Source organism: Gossypium hirsutum, chromosome D05 (genome assembly GCF_007990345.1).
Source record: "Gossypium hirsutum isolate 1008001.06 chromosome D05, Gossypium_hirsutum_v2.1, whole genome shotgun sequence".
Lineage (NCBI taxonomy): Eukaryota > Viridiplantae > Streptophyta > Magnoliopsida > Malvales > Malvaceae > Gossypium > Gossypium hirsutum.
The window spans coordinates 19,118,183-19,134,029 of record NC_053441.1 but is presented as its reverse complement, the minus strand read 5'-3'; the positions used below and the strand labels follow the sequence as shown (position 1 = coordinate 19,134,029).

General features: G+C 34.1%; 1 protein-coding gene across 5 annotated transcripts; it reads right to left on the bottom strand.

Annotated features, from left to right (window-relative positions):
* Positions 1-90: 90 nt before the first annotated feature.
* Positions 91-15,572, bottom strand: LOC107957902 (calcium-transporting ATPase 3, endoplasmic reticulum-type). 5 transcript variants are annotated; one of them, XM_041094185.1, is made up of 34 exons: positions 15,337-15,572; positions 15,191-15,241; positions 15,022-15,055; positions 14,738-14,755; positions 13,773-13,909; positions 12,993-13,067; positions 12,614-12,659; positions 12,267-12,326; positions 12,087-12,167; positions 11,057-11,142; positions 10,224-10,325; positions 9,758-9,811; positions 9,562-9,663; positions 9,395-9,453; positions 8,644-8,788; positions 8,152-8,259; positions 7,575-7,649; positions 7,256-7,360; positions 6,746-6,942; positions 5,996-6,107; positions 5,778-5,876; positions 5,542-5,687; positions 4,925-4,982; positions 4,685-4,777; positions 3,417-3,467; positions 3,156-3,287; positions 2,742-2,843; positions 2,358-2,412; positions 2,042-2,127; positions 1,344-1,492; positions 1,138-1,243; positions 987-1,040; positions 755-803; positions 91-590 (listed from the first exon to the last, which is right to left on the bottom strand). In XM_041094185.1, the coding sequence occupies exons 1-34, from the start codon at positions 15,367-15,369 to the stop codon at positions 523-525; spliced, it is 2,928 nt and encodes a 975-aa protein (XP_040950119.1). In that variant the 5' UTR covers positions 15,370-15,572; the 3' UTR covers positions 91-522. The 5 variants fall into 5 exon arrangements, 4 of the variants coding, with proteins under 4 accessions (XP_040950119.1, XP_040950116.1, XP_040950117.1 ...); XM_041094182.1 differs by having other exon boundaries at positions 5,542-5,699; positions 7,575-7,727; positions 15,337-15,566; XM_041094183.1 differs by having other exon boundaries at positions 7,575-7,727; positions 15,337-15,566.
* Positions 15,573-15,847: the final 275 nt, after the last annotated feature.

Here is a 15,847-nt window from a genome sequence, read left to right as displayed (position 1 = left end):
GACTAAGAACATCATAATCCATCTGCATCTAATCTCAATATACATTTTTTTAAGACTACCAAGAAAGTAGTTAGGTGATGCAAAACGGAGTTAAGAAATTAAAACTAAATTCATATTATTATTTAAAGAATCAGAGGTCAAACATTGAATGTAAGGCAGCAGATTTTGGACCTATAAGGTTCATTTCTTCTATAAGCAAATAAATTAAATAACTAAAAATGTTACAACCATTTCTGAGGTATACATAAAACAAACGGCATTTTTCCTTTCTAAAGCCAACCATTGTTGGATGAACTCATCAGTAGTCATAAGATATATTATATATTTATAAGGCTCCAAAATATCTCACTTTCCTCGTTATGGCTTGGTTATCAAGAGGCACCGGTGAAAAAAAAAACAAAATAATTATAATTGGTGCAAGATGTTCCGATTTGTATCTCGGGAGAAGAGAAACCCGTCAGCTGTGCCTTGTATCCGCTCAAAATATACGTAAAAGATCAAGGATCCCATAAAGCAAAATTATCACTTGTCTCTCAATTCCTTTTTCGGAAGTGCATCGTATCTCCTGAATCTGAAATTGAACCTTATACCTACAACAGGTCAAAATAAACAAAAGAATATTTTATGGTTGCAGCACTTCTTTTAAATATGATCAGAAACATGATGCAATATATTGTATGTTCGTCGCATATGTAAGACACATGATTGTTTATTAGGTCAGCAGATACACTGCCAAAGGAACAGTAAGCATTACCATGGGAGTTTCTTGAAAAGAACTTTAGAACCTCGTCAATAATTATAACCTGCAGCAGATAGAAGAGAATGCTAGAGTAAAATAAATAATATCTCAGTGAAAGCCATATTCCACACCCACCGATAGTTGAAGGCCAAGATGATGCGTGTACCATGAAAAACAATGCAACATAAAGCCATACCATATACAATGCATTTACCCGTTAGAAAAGTTATTACTACTTAGAACTTACAGGGAAAGAAAGATACAGGATAACAGCCCACTCATTCCAAGACAATGATGTAACCTATCAAACAAAGTTATATGCCATTAAGTTTCCTCAAATAAGAAAAAAGAAAGTAGAAATACATTCAATATCAAGGCAGATAGAGGAATCAACTTACGGAGAATAGTGTAGATAGTGAGGGAACATACAGAATTAGTATGTGAAGAAGCATGGTTAGGATTATTGAAGCAACCAGCCACAAATTACTCCAAGGAGGAATAACCCTAAAATTAAATATAGTTGGGAAAATTAGTGCAAAATTTTTCTTTTTTTTTCCTTTTTAGTATTTTGGTCAAATAATAGTGAAGGAAACACTATACTTACAGAAGTGATTGGTTTTCACTGAGGTTATTCAACGCATTAAACATCTCAACAACAACAAGCACAGTCATGGCCACAGTCGATGGATGCCGATCCTCAAAGATACTGCATGGATAAGTTGTCTCCCTTGTCGGGCATGTATCAAAATTCATCTACAACAAATGAATTTTATCAGGTATTTCAAAAGAACTATATAAAGACAAGCAAAGCTTGAAGAGAGATTTTGAAGCCTATGATCATAAATCTAAAAGCTAAAAGTGCAGAGTAATTCTTTTTTTTCTTTTCCCACAAAGTAAGTGGTTCGATTTTTTATGTTGAAATTTAAGATACAAAAATGTAATTGGGGAACAAGTTCAAAAAATCCCACAGACCAAATTACTCTTTACTTATGATAGTTCATGCGTTAAAACAAAGAAGTCTCAAAAGATACATTCACTAAAACAATTTTGCTAGCCAATCTAACTGCAATCATTATTGAATGGCTTATCCTACACAATTCGTAATTAAAAAAATTGGTGATAAATCAAAATTGCACCCTGGCCAATAACAAGGAAGAAACAGCTACCTCTTCATATTTCTCAAACACATCTCAAGGGCACACATTCATTAACATCAAAACTCCAACCAGAAGACATCGCCAACCCCAGGAACTTGGAACTAATTTTTCACATTAGTAAACATAAAAGAAAATAGAAACTTACCAATTCAGTATATGGTAGTTTAGGACCAGTTTCTGAATAAATGAACCACCATATGAACCCCGCAACAGTTGCAAGGCCAACATAAGCTGCATCAGCCAGGAATAAAAAATCATTACTAATGAAAATTTTACAAAATAAAAAATTAAGTCTATCCAAATGATGTAAGAAACTGATAACAAAACTCGGAACTTAATTGTTAAAAAATACGTGAAGGAAGCAAAGCAAAATGATATTGTAGATTGAAAGTAGCTTAGAAGATGCCCCAAAAGTGAAACAAAGCATTCCAAATTATTAGAAGTACAGCATTTATATGCACCTCCAATCACCAAATATCGAAAGAACAGCCAGCCAGAGACCACTGCTTCACTTACCTGCACAACCAAGTTAAGTAAAGTGATTGACCTGAATTGAAACAAAAAATTAGTTATCTACAAATGTATCATATTAGAAAATTAAAATAGAAAGATAAATCTGTAATTTTTATCACACAATATGCCTAACTATCAAAAAGAACTTTTTAAAAACCAAAATAAGAAAAAGTTAATAAAACCAATCCAATCTTGTATTTATGGCTTTTTTTTTTTAAAAACACTTTAGTGTTCGGTAAAATTTCTAAATATTTGGCTCTTCTTTACATGTTTTCTTCTTAAACATAATCTTGATTGGTCAAATAAGATAATGAAAATAATAAATGCAGTACTTTGCGAGGTTTGGCCTTCATCACATCAGAGTCCGGCTTATTGAATCCGATGGCAGTGGCAGGCAATCCATCAGTAACCAAGTTGACCCATAGCAGCTGGACCTGGACATTGTTTAAAAGAAAAAATCAAAAGTATCATTTATTTAGGACTGCCAAAATAAGACAATGAAAACCTTAGAAAGGTTATCAAAAATCTTAGAAAGTAATGAAAGTATCATGTAAATGATATGAACAAGAAGGCCCAGATCAGGATATATTCTATTGGACAGCTAAGATGTAAATATCTTATCATTGTCATTATTTAATCAATATGATGAAAAGTACTCAAAACAAAATGTAGTTTCTTTTTCCTCCCCTCATTTAAAGATATGAGATGCTAAATTGAAAGTGTAATTCTTAAATCAACATACTCACAGGAGCAAGGGTATCAGGTATTCCTAGCACAGCTGCCACGAAAATACAAACTACTTCTCCAATATTTGAAGAGATCATGTATCTGATGAACTGCTTTGTGTTGTTGTATATAGCCCTTCCTTCAGCAACAGCCTGCCCAAATTGAAAAGACAACAATTTTTACATCCTTTATCTGAAGGTATGCATGTACTTTAGAACAGAAAAAATAACAAGAATACAAATATGTCATGAAGAATATGGAACAAACTGTAACTAACATACCGCCACAATGGTAGCAAAATTGTCATCAGCTAAAACCATATCTGAAGCGCTCTGTATTTGGAAGAATAAAGATAAAGAGAATGAAGAAAACCAAAGAGCATTACTCTTCAAATAACATCAAAGTGAACATATATCAAACAAAATGAGAGCATCATGGCTAAAAGGATTATGGTTTTAAAAGCCAGTAACGTAGAAAGTAGATATCATTGTGTCATTAGAATGCATAGTTGTTTTTATATTGGTTATACAATTGTCATCAGCTAAAACCATATCTGAAGCGCTCTGTATTTGGAAGAATAAAGATAAAGAGAATGAAGAAAACCAAAGAGCATTACTCTTCAAATAACATCAAAGTGAACATATATCAAACAAAATGAGAGCATCATGGCTAAAAGGATTATGGTTTTAAAAGCCAGTAACGTAGAAAGTAGATATCATTGTGTCATTAGAATGCATAGTTGTTTTTATATTGGTTATACAATTGTCATCAGCTAAAACCATATCTGAAGCGCTCTGTATTTGGAAGAATAAAGATAAAGAGAATGAAGAAAACCAAAGAGCATTACTCTTCAAATAACATCAAAGTGAACATATATCAAACAAAATGAGAGCATCATGGCTAAAAGGATTATGGTTTTAAAAGCCAGTAACGTAGAAAGTAGATATCATTGTGTCATTAGAATGCATAGTTGTTTTTATATTGGTTATACAATTGTCATCAGCTAAAACCATATCTGAAGCGCTCTGTATTTGGAAGAATAAAGATAAAGAGAATGAAGAAAACCAAAGAGCATTACTCTTCAAATAACATCAAAGTGAACATATATCAAACAAAATGAGAGCATCATGGCTAAAAGGATTATGGTTTTAAAAGCCAGTAACGTAGAAAGTAGATATCATTGTGTCATTAGAATGCATAGTTGTTTTTATATTGGTTATACAATTGTCATCAGCTAAAACCATATCTGAAGCGCTCTGTATTTGGAAGAATAAAGATAAAGAGAATGAAGAAAACCAAAGAGCATTACTCTTCAAATAACATCAAAGTGAACATATATCAAACAAAATGAGAGCATCATGGCTAAAAGGATTATGGTTTTAAAAGCCAGTAACGTAGAAAGTAGATATCATTGTGTCATTAGAATGCATAGTTGTTTTTATATTGGTTATACAATTTTTATAAAATTGTGATTTTAGACATCCTACCACTAAAAATGAAAATGAACATATGAGAGCAAATAAAATGGAGAGAGGCAACTTATGCAAACCTTTGCAACAGCTGTTCCAGATCCCATGGCAACTCCAATATCTGCTTTCTTAAGTGCAGGTGCATCATTGACACCGTCACCAGTCATTGCAACCTAATAAAAGTTACTATTGTTACAAATTATTGGAGAAATAAGCAGAGCGTATCAATAAAGTTAATAAAATAACAGCAAAGTCAATAGTAGGAAATAAATAAATGATACTGCAATTTATAACCAGAAAACTTTATATATGAAACCTACAACTTCATTCTGATTTTGTAAGGCCTCAACTAGCATTCTTTTATGAGAAGGCTCAACCCTGTAAATTTAGAGAAATGAACATCAACAGAAAGAATATTTTACATAGGAGAAGATAACTAAAACATTAAGCCTTTGCTTGGTAGGGTGGAAAGGAAATTGGAAAGATGGAAAATTTAAGGGATAGAAATATAGAAAGATGGAAAATATAAATTTTCTTTCCATAGATGTGCTTGGTATGAAAGATGGAAACATGGAAAGAAATTTACTTTTTCTTTCCGTCCATTGCTTGGTAGAGTTGAAAAATGAAAGGAAAGAAAATAAAACATTTGAAAAATGGATATCTTTAAACTAATATACACATCTTTCATTTTCTCTTCTCTCATCATTCCAATTTGGAAGGATTGATTTTTATTCATTAGAAAAATGATCATCCCTCCTATTTTTTTTCCTCTCACTTTTCTTCCCTACCAAGCACACTCATAATTTATTCTCTTTCCACTTCTCCACTCCTCCCATCCTTCCACTATTCACCCAACCAAGCACACCCCATGAGCTGAGAGGATAACAAGATCTATAACATCTAGAAAGATACACTGCATAAACCAAACCATTAATACCTGGTGAGGAGTGCCATACGTTGCAATGCCATTGTTTGCTGCGTTCCTGGAAGCTCTTCAAACTCAGCAGCAGTGTACGAATGCCCAACATAATCTACTAAGTGATCAAAAGCACCTATCTTCCGACAAACAGATTCGGCTGTGGACTGAAATTTTATCTGAAATTAGATGTGCAAGTGACAGCAGGAAAAGAAAATAGACATTTGCAAGAACCAGGCGATACAATGCCAATATACCTTATTATCTCCAGTAACAACAATAACACGTATACCGGCAGTCATGCATGAAATCATAGCATTCCTCACTTCCTCCCGTGGTGGATCAAGCATGCCAACCTTTTAGAAAGGATGAACAGTAAAAAGAAAATATATCAGGAATTTGAATAGCCAATTAGGCAATTCCAACGATCACATAAAAGCAGATTCAAGTATTCTATCATGAAAAGATAGCATACCAACCCAATAAAGGTAAGATCTTTCTCATCATCAAAGGAGAGTATCTGTTGACCCATGGGCATTATCTTCAATGCTAAAGCCAAACATCTCAATGTTTCTTTTCCTGCAAAACTGAAAAATGAAGAAACACAGCGTAAATCAAAGCTGAACCAGAAGATATTGATTGGTAAGATGCAAAACTTCAAACAACAACTTGATCTAGAAAATATAGCAGCAGACAGTAATTCCACAAGTTAATCAAAACACCAAAAACTTTTACTACCCTGAAAAACAAGAGCTAGCATGTATTGTCATCAAATCTGACATATGATTTGGCCTTCTAGTAGCATAAGTTTTCATAAACGTCACAGATAATAACCAACTTTTTGTCATTTTATAACTCAGATATGAGTGTCTACGCATATGTGGCAGTCAGTTCAACTATTCAATAACACTCTGCCATGCAAGAAACGAGGTGCATTTTAGTTTGCTCTCTTCATATCCACACATTTTGGACTAGAGATGTCAATGTGCACAACAATCACATTCTATTCACATTGCATTAAAATGCAGACAACGGTCAATTTTTTTTATCACAGGAACTCAGATTTTGTCAGGAGCCTCCATACTCCTCTCTTTCAACTGTATGAGTAAATCCCTAATGGCTACTCCTAGTGGCATCTGATGCATAGTAAATTAAGAATAACCAGAAAGTGGGAAGGGCATAAACAAAAAGTTAATGAATATCTGAAAACAAAATGAAATCTAACCTGTTGAATCTTGAGTCCAGCTCAGCCCGAAGTGTAGCATCCATTGGAATGGTGGAGCCATCATTATTGCAGAGGATATTTGTACACCTAGAGATGATACTCTCGGGAGCACCTTTAGAAAACATAATTTCCATCTGCTTATGGTTACAAAGGACACTCATCATTTTACGATCCCGGGAAAATTCCAAAACAGAAACCTGCAAGGGACAAAGAAGCAATTAATCAAAGAGCAGCCATCATCACTGTAAATTTAAGACAACTTTCAAGTGGAAAATAATAGATCTACAAAATTTATCAATTAATCAAGTAGCAACAAGCAGAACCATAAAATATCCAGAACATGCATCCAGAAAAACAAAAACAGGACACTTTTTCCCCTAAAGTGCTTAAACATGAGAAACTGTTCTCATCCATAGAAATTCATATCAGATTGTTCTTATGCAAACAATTGGACTCAAATCCCACAAACATGAAAAACCTATCATAAGAAAACAAAATATGAATCCAAACCTTTTTAAATTGGTTTTCCCAATAGTGATTACAGTAGGAAGCTCGCTCATGCTTGCTCAGCATGTTCAAAGCAGAAGGCATAGAATCAAAGCCAGGAAGCCCAACCTGAAAGAATCAGTGAGATAAATAAGTTACACCGAAAATGAATAATTACAAAAGATTATATAAACAGAAAGGGGAGTAAAAATAAAATACTAGCAGTGGCTTGTTTTGATGTCTCATATAAGCAACAGGTCACACGCATAATATGCATGCAAAGAAGGTGGCAGAATATGAAAGGAACTGCATCTAGCTGGCCAGTAGAACAAAGTATACAAACCTTTTCCGCCAACACCCGCAGAGCTACTTCAGTTGACTCTCCAATTTTTTCATAGTTTCCCTTGTCTGGATTATACTGTAAGAGAGACTCATTGCATAAAGCTGAGCACATTGCTATGTGAAGAAGACAAGGTAACTGAGCAGGGAATTCTAGCTGCAAAACAACAAATGTTGTATAGATGAAATGCAGAATGGAACTATCCTAAATGATCCAGAAGTAAGAAACTATTATTATGCACGCATCTAGTTTCATTTGCCAAAATAGTTGTTCCCAAACAATATATTCTGTGTGTATATCTAAAATAGATAAGCACAATCACCAATCATTGCATCTAATGAATATAGTGAGGCATCTATCAATTTATGTGATGGGATTCAAGCCATATCCAAGTCTTGTACAGAGCATTCAAACTTATTTTGTGTGGTAAGTTTCCAACATAGGTGAAAACCATGGGGTACACCCAGGCGGTCCAGATTATGGGGCAACCTAGCAATGATGAGGATGATGATGATGAACAATAGGGACCGTATTTATTATTTTAAGTATATGGCAGCTTCCATAATCGACAAATAAATACCTGAACCCCAGTGTTATCAAATATAAAACCTTCTGGAGCATATGTTGTCCCACTGACACCAAATTCAGCAACTTCAGGACCATTTTTTATGGAGTGGACCACACATATCTGAGATAAAGGAGAATGCAGAAAGAAATATCATTCTGTTAGGAACTAAAATGATAGTAAAGCTTTGATTATATAGAAGCCATAAGTGCAGGTTCCCTTTAACCAGCTTCAATGAAGCTAAAGTTTCTATAATTATTTTATGTTATAATAAAATTCAAAATTAACAACAATTAGGGACCGTGTCTTGGTGCACTTATCCATTGCTTTTTTCCATAATGTTTGCAACATGCAAACCAAACCAAAATTTCACCATCAACAACAGTGGAAGCAACAGCTTAGAAACAAAAGAAGCAATAATATAAATGACTAAACAAACCAAGAAGAAAACTAATTTTGGAGGTAAGATATAAAACTCTCAGTGAGTAAGTGTTCTAGTACAATTACCTTTGAAACTGACATCATATTTGTCGTCAGAGTTCCTGTTTTGTCACTGCAAATCACTGTAGTGCAGCCTAAAGTTTCAACTGAAGGCAAGGATCGAACAATAGCATTTAGTCGAGCCATTCGTTTCGTTCCGAGAGCCAAACACCTAGAAAAAGTGAAAAACACCACAAAGCAGCCAAAAAGAAATGCAAGTTTATAACAATCCCTCATAGAAATGAAAAAAATTGGATTTTAGTACTAGTACTCATTAGTGCGAGTCTATAAATAACATGTGATGAAAAATTATCAGACATTTGAGGAATATACAAAATACTTTCAGATAATTGATAGCACCAATCAACATAAGCTTACAACTACCAATGAAAAGTAAGATTGAGATACGCTTTTAGATTCTTCAGTTATTTCTGCTATTTGAGGCACACAAAATTATATGACAAGGGACTTTCTAAATTCTTATGTCATATCTTCAGCCCTCAACTCATTTTTGTGGTTCTGGAGGATCCAGCTACAAGAGAACCAGGAACTGAGATCTTTTCACCCTCTGACTCTTTGATCTTAATAATGCTGGCCCTAAGAAAGAGTGTTTGCCCTTCTCTGACCCTTATTGCCCTCAACTATACACAATCATCTCATAGGCATTTTAATCTCCCATTCAGTTTCAAAGCATAAGTCCAAAGCAGCATATCTATATTTAACAGATATCATAATGATTTTGAGACATTTATACAAGAAAAGAAGATGAAACACTCACGTCGTTACAACAGCAGGAAGCCCTTCAGGAATCGCTGCAACTGCAAGTGCAACTGCAATCTATGGAGGCAGAACCAAGTAATTGAAAGTTAAAAATGTAAGGAAATATGTCTGATATGGAAATCAAACACCAAGTAGAACAAATAGAGTTAATTATCATGCTATTACCTTAAAGTAATGAATTGCACCACGCAAGAATCCACCATGAGCAGGGTCACGAAAATGACCAATATTTACAATCCACACCAGTACACAAATTCCTGCAATAACCTAAAAGTACACCAATATTTAAAAATACATACCATGGTAGGTTATCATATCTACCTGATGTCTATTGAAGCTTAAGGAGATGATTCACATTCACCTTGGCCAAGAAGGTACCAAATTCATCCAATTTCCTTTTCAAGGGTGTTGCTTCCTGCAACCAGTTTTAGACAAGAAAAATTAGAATAAATACATACTGCTCATCTATGTAAAACCATAATTTAAATCAGTCTCGGATGAAAGTTATAAAAAGACAATAAATATTCCAATAGAGATGAATTTTACAGGTTTGGAAAAACAAAAATAGAAGCCTCAGCACTAAAATGAAAAGAAAGATCGCCAGTCTGACAGCTATTATCTATTTTGTATTGTTTATTAACAGCATCTTGCATCATAATTTTAAATCCTCGTGAAATATGAACAAGTTTGAAATTTGGGAAGCAATTTTGTAAAGAAGTTAATATTAGCACAGATATAACAGAGAAAAATACTGAGAGAACATCATTCCCCCAGGAGAAAGAAATTTAGGCAAAACATACTAGTTAAAAATTTGAAAATGTACATACATCATCTGTTCGCAACATTGAATCACGAATGCTGCCCATAGCAGTGTTTGCACCAACTCCGATAACAACAGCTCTTGCCCTGCCAGCAACCACAACAGTACCCTGGCAATCCAAAAATGTCAAGATATGTTGTCAATAACATGGAAAAGCAAGGAGTCTTTACCAAGGCTGTAGTTGGTAACTTGCAAAAGAAAGAAAATTTAACATCTCAAATCTGATTCGACAACTGATCAATTTATACACAAAAACTGACTGAAGATTTAAGAAATAAAAAACATGTCAGCCTATAATCTCACCATATTTCACTTCCAAACGAATTATGGACCATCTGTTAAAATTTTATATAATTTCCACCCAAAACTAGGAAAAAGAAGACAAAAAATCTAAAAGCTTGAAACTGAAAGCACACCCGAGCATCCAACAGATTAATTTGAATGCAGTAGTCAGATGACCTAAAAGGCTCAGTACAAACTCATATATAACATGGTAGTTTTATTCAGCTAAGGAAGTAGAAATAGCATAGGTAGTTTGCCTTTGCAAGAAGGAATAACCTAAAGCACATATGTGCTACGTCAGCATTTTTACCATGCAATCAATTAGATGAATATATTCAGATCACCAAAATTCATGATCCAGAAAATCTTAAAAAGATGAAAAAAGGTGAAATATTCCTTGCCAACACTAATCCAAATTATGGCACATTATGCACCACATTTGGACTCTACTCAATCAAAAACTAATTTCAGCAGTGAAACCATGACTTTCCGTTTCTTACATGCATAAGTAACTCATCATGCCCAGTTATGAAGTGCAAAATAATCTTGAAGTCTTACTGAGAAAAGAATATTTGTCTTGTCTTGATATACAGCATTTGTTGCTATGGTAGACTCAAGGTCTTTTTCTACAGAGCTGCTCTCACCTACCAACACAGAGAATCCTCAGCTGAATTGGACCATGTGCACGCAGAAAACATTAAAAGAGATAACAAGATATCGAACAAAAACCAGAAGGTCATTAGCAGTAAACCAAGTATGAAAGGGTAAAAAAAATGTCTACTGGACTCACACCTAAGGCAACAAGGAAAAACTATAAGCACGGTCGGGTCTGGTACATGAATATTCTGGGAAGTAATCCCTTCTCATTCTGTGGCTTAAGAACCACTTCGAATATGATGCAACAAAAGCAAATATTCCAATTTCCTGGAAAGCACAAAGAAACACAAGAAGCAAACAAAGCACATGCATTTGTCTACTCGAAAAGAGAAACGACTTCAGAACTCAAATTATCCCAATAAACCAAGAAAATAATCAAACATTAATCAATGGCTCTATCTATGCAACAAAGGCTAAAACCATATAAGGGCTTCCAAAAGTAGACACTGCCAGATTTTGTCAATCATTCTAAGGCCTATTAAAACTATTGTAGTTCTGCTTCCAGCATGATGAAATAAGTAAAATCTGAAAGTTATTTGAACTCAACTACAAATTAAGTATTTGGCACAAAAAAGCATCACCCAAGTCTTCTTCTGATCATCACCAGAATCTAAGGGGGATTCTCCTTGAAACCAAACTTCAAATAGTCAAAGGTTTAAACACAATATTCAACAAATGGCAGCACAATCAATAAACCTGGTTATCTAGCTTGAAAATGAGAAAGTTAAAAATCGAAGGTCTGACTCCAAAGGTGATCATAAAAATCACCACTCAGAGAAACCTTTTTGTAAGCATCTCTCTAGGACATGTGCTCTCTAAAATAGCAACACCAAATTCCAATATTCTCTCAATTCATTAGATAGTCCAGAAGGGCCACCTCACTTGGTAAACTAGAAGCCATGATACAACAATACAGAATAATGGTTTGTACCTGTAAGAATTGCTTGATCAACACGTAACTGACCACTTAACATCTCAATCATTCTCATATCAGCAGGAATTTTGCATCCCACTATTCAATTTGTAGAAGGCAAGAAAAACAACAGCTCTGTTAGTTCAAAAACATTTAGTGACAACTGATTTTAAAATTAAGAATAACTAACAATCTTACCACTAACTTCTACTATGTCTCCTGGAACTAACTCTGTTGCAGGAAGTATTGAGAAACAACCTGCAATAGCCACTTAGAATGTCAAAATGAATCCAACTAACATTTCAGTCAAGTCTATTTGAATCCAGAAACACAATCGGTTATGAAAATCATTATCAAAACATACAAGAAAAATTTTGGAAAAAAACAATACAAGCAAACCGAAAAATAAAAAACCAAACAATTTATCTGCATTAACTATTGTAATATAAAAATATCATTCAACAACAAACTAAACACTGCCTCATCATACCACCACATTAAAAACCATAACGTAAATGATGTGATTATATCATTATTTGATTTACCATTGCGCAGCACGGTTGCAATATCAGCTTGGTAGGCACGTAACTCCTACAATAAAAATAAATAAACAAAAGAGGAATACAAAATATTAAATGAGTCTTAGTTGTGTGTGAAAAGACCAAGGGACCAATGAATTATCTCCTTTAATATCATCCTAAGATGGTGGATACTAGCTACATGTTTCGTGGTGATCAATATATTGGAAAGATCCAGCGATATCCCAGGTCAGAGAGAGACTTCTATTGCCTTTATGAGGTCATACTTTCACTCTCTTTCTCCAGCTCTCATGTACTGACCATAGGTTCATTGCCCCAGCTTTTGCAGGCTTCGTTTATATAGAACAAATTTATGTACTGGACTCGGATTGAGATCCAAACATACCTCAAGTGCCTTTTCAGCATTTGTTTCTGTAATTACTCCTACTGCAGCATTGGCAGCTAATATCATGAGGATAACCTGTGGGTTAAACAAACAAACATATTATTTAAAGCGATAAATGTAGACCAAGCATGAAGATGCCTCCAGATCTACAATACAAAACAGATTCCGCTATTAGCAGGCAGCAAAAGAGTAAGAAAGTTGGAAATCAATACAAGCACCAATAAATAAGTTAGGCACCAAATATGGAAGGTTTAAGGTTCATATTTCCTTGGACAAGGGAGAGACTTCATATAACAAACTAGAACAGTATAATCAGAGTTGCCAATCTCAAAGCCACCTAACCATATTTTCCATTTAACAGATTGCATAGCTAAACTAGACACATTTTATTAATTTACAGGTTATATACCTAACTTCATGAGTCCATATTCAAATGAATTTACTGCAAGTCATAGAATTTTCCCCTCTTTCCCCAAAAGCTAAGAAATCTCGCAATCAGTGCTTCCACTAAATAAATATACATTAAACATTCTGTAAGCCAATTTGTATGTTGGTCCAAATGAAACCATGCTTTGAGCATCAATCTTATTGCCACCTTAGAAAATATGCTTTAGTCAAACTTGACCACTAGACAGAATGCTCCGCTTAACAATCTCTTGACAAAGACTCATCATTTTTTCTGTTCAACAACTTAAAAATTATTTTAAAAAATGCATATGAATTATTTTGGAAAATTATTCAAAGAAATAAGCTTGTCAAATCCAAGCATGGTCATCTTACAGAAGGCTCCAAGAATGCAATTAAACCAGTCTCTCCGTTAATCAGAGCCAAAAGAAATGAAACGAGCGCTGCAGCAATCAATATCTTAACAAGCAAATCATCAAATTGCTTGAAAACCAATTTCCAAAAGGGAGTCCCTGTGTTCAGTAATGTGAAATAATAATAATTAGCAAACTTTAACATGATGTATGCTGAGATAGTTCAGGAGCACAAAAGGAATTGAGAGAGCATCACTTAACATCCACCATTCAACAAGAAATTCAATTTTGAATACTTTGATCACTAACTGGCAGCAAGAGAAATAATTCATGGGCTTGGCAAATCCCAGACCCCAGGCATCCTCTCGACAATTCTACTTTTACTAAAGACTAACTGCTCTTATGATTCACTAAGGAGCAAAATGCAAAATTGCTAGAAATAAATTATTGAAGCAAAAACACACAAAATATAGCCCTAGTAATAGGCTCAACCTCCAGCAAACAGATTTTTTAGCCACAGGCCCACAGCAAGCCTCATTTTTTCTCCAAGCAACAACCAATGAGAAGATCATCATGATTTCACAAGACAATCATATTTTTAAGCTAATTCTGAAAGGGAAAAAGCCTTCCCAAAACCCCACATATATGTCAAATGGCTTTCAATAAAACATAATTTTCTTAAGTTTGAGTTAAATTCAATTAAAAATAGGCAGACCTCAAAATCGATGCTTGACGAAGAAAAAGTTGACTGATATATAAAGAAGCTCATTAGACTAACTAAACTGTTACAGTTAAAGTAAATGCATTGCATCAACTATAACCAACCAAAAAGTCCACAAAAATACAGAGGAGCTGATTAACATTATCCACATGTTATAGTTCAAATAAATGTTATAACAACAACCGAATACAAACACAACAAGGTATTTGTGAGAGCAATTTGAAAAAATAAAACAGAAAACGAGACGGTGTTCTGAAGGTACTTACTTTCTTCTTCAGGAAGCACTGGAGATGATAAAACGAGCATGCGAATAAAGGAAAAAAAAACAATATTACAAGAGGGAAGAGAATGAAGATCAAATTTCACAATATTAAAGAACCATAATCATAATCAAATCGGTGGATTAAAATACTGCAAGCTTAAGGAAGATGAATAGCTATAAGGAAACGTCCATCATGGATCATGACAGAGCCTCAAATAATGCCTACATTTACATATTGACAATTCCACATGAAAAATAAGTAAAAGTTTTATTTATAAAATAACTTACCGTTTTTACCATAAAGCCTTGCATGTTGTGAAACCTGGAATTGCAAAAACGAAATCCGATTATAGCAAAAATTGGCCAATGCAGTTAGTATTTAAATATAATAACTTATAATATAAATGAACTAAAATTGAACTCCAAGTCCGATCAGGAAAAAAGAATAAAAACTTACCTGAAAATCAGTCAGACCTTTCGACGAGTCTACTCCGAAGAAATCCAAAACCTAACCACAAAGAAACAAGTTAATTCAAATTCTTATAGTAAGTAGAAGAAATTTTATTTGAATGAAAATTTTTGAGAAATGGAAATGTGAAGTACCTCGGAAACAGATCTAGCGTAGGCGTCCTCCATTGAGGATCGGAGATGAAAGGTTTGCCGGTGTTTTTTGCGATTGGGCTCGTCCGTTTCTTTTCTTCGCTCTATAGAAATTGAAAAAACAACTGCTTCGCTTCCGCTCGGGCGCTCGAGATTTACGCTTTTTTCTGCTCTCCGTTGTAGTAGAATACAAGTAAACCTCTCCTAATAGCCAAAATCAATAACTCTCCTACTGCCTAGTATTAATCTAATTAATTAGCATTGGGATTATTATCTGATTTCGCGGGTTCGGTTTCGATTCGGGTCACCGACTTTTAATTTGCGCATAGTTACATTAAGTTGGGCCTGCCATGCGTATAATTATATACTAAGGATGATTAAGTTTATGTTACAAATTAATTACATAATAATTCAATTTTAAAATTAAAAGTTTTTTTAAATATAAATATAATTTTAAGAGTCTTATATTTTATATAAATCTATGATATGTATGATATAATCATCAACTTAATTT

Bases quoted from the DNA above. Each gene is read 5' to 3' on its own strand.
- LOC107957902 (XM_041094182.1), bottom strand. From the start codon at position 15,369: ATGGAGGACGCCTACGCTAGATCTGTTTCCGAG. The intron at 12,660-12,992 runs GTATGTTTGGAT...TTTTTATTGTAG, and splicing joins ATGCTGAAAAGGCACTTGAG to GAGTTACGTGCCTACCAAGC. The intron at 2,128-2,357 runs GTGCATATAAAT...TGGCTGATGCAG, and splicing joins TCGATATTTGGTGATTGGAG to CTTATGTTGGCCTTGCAACT.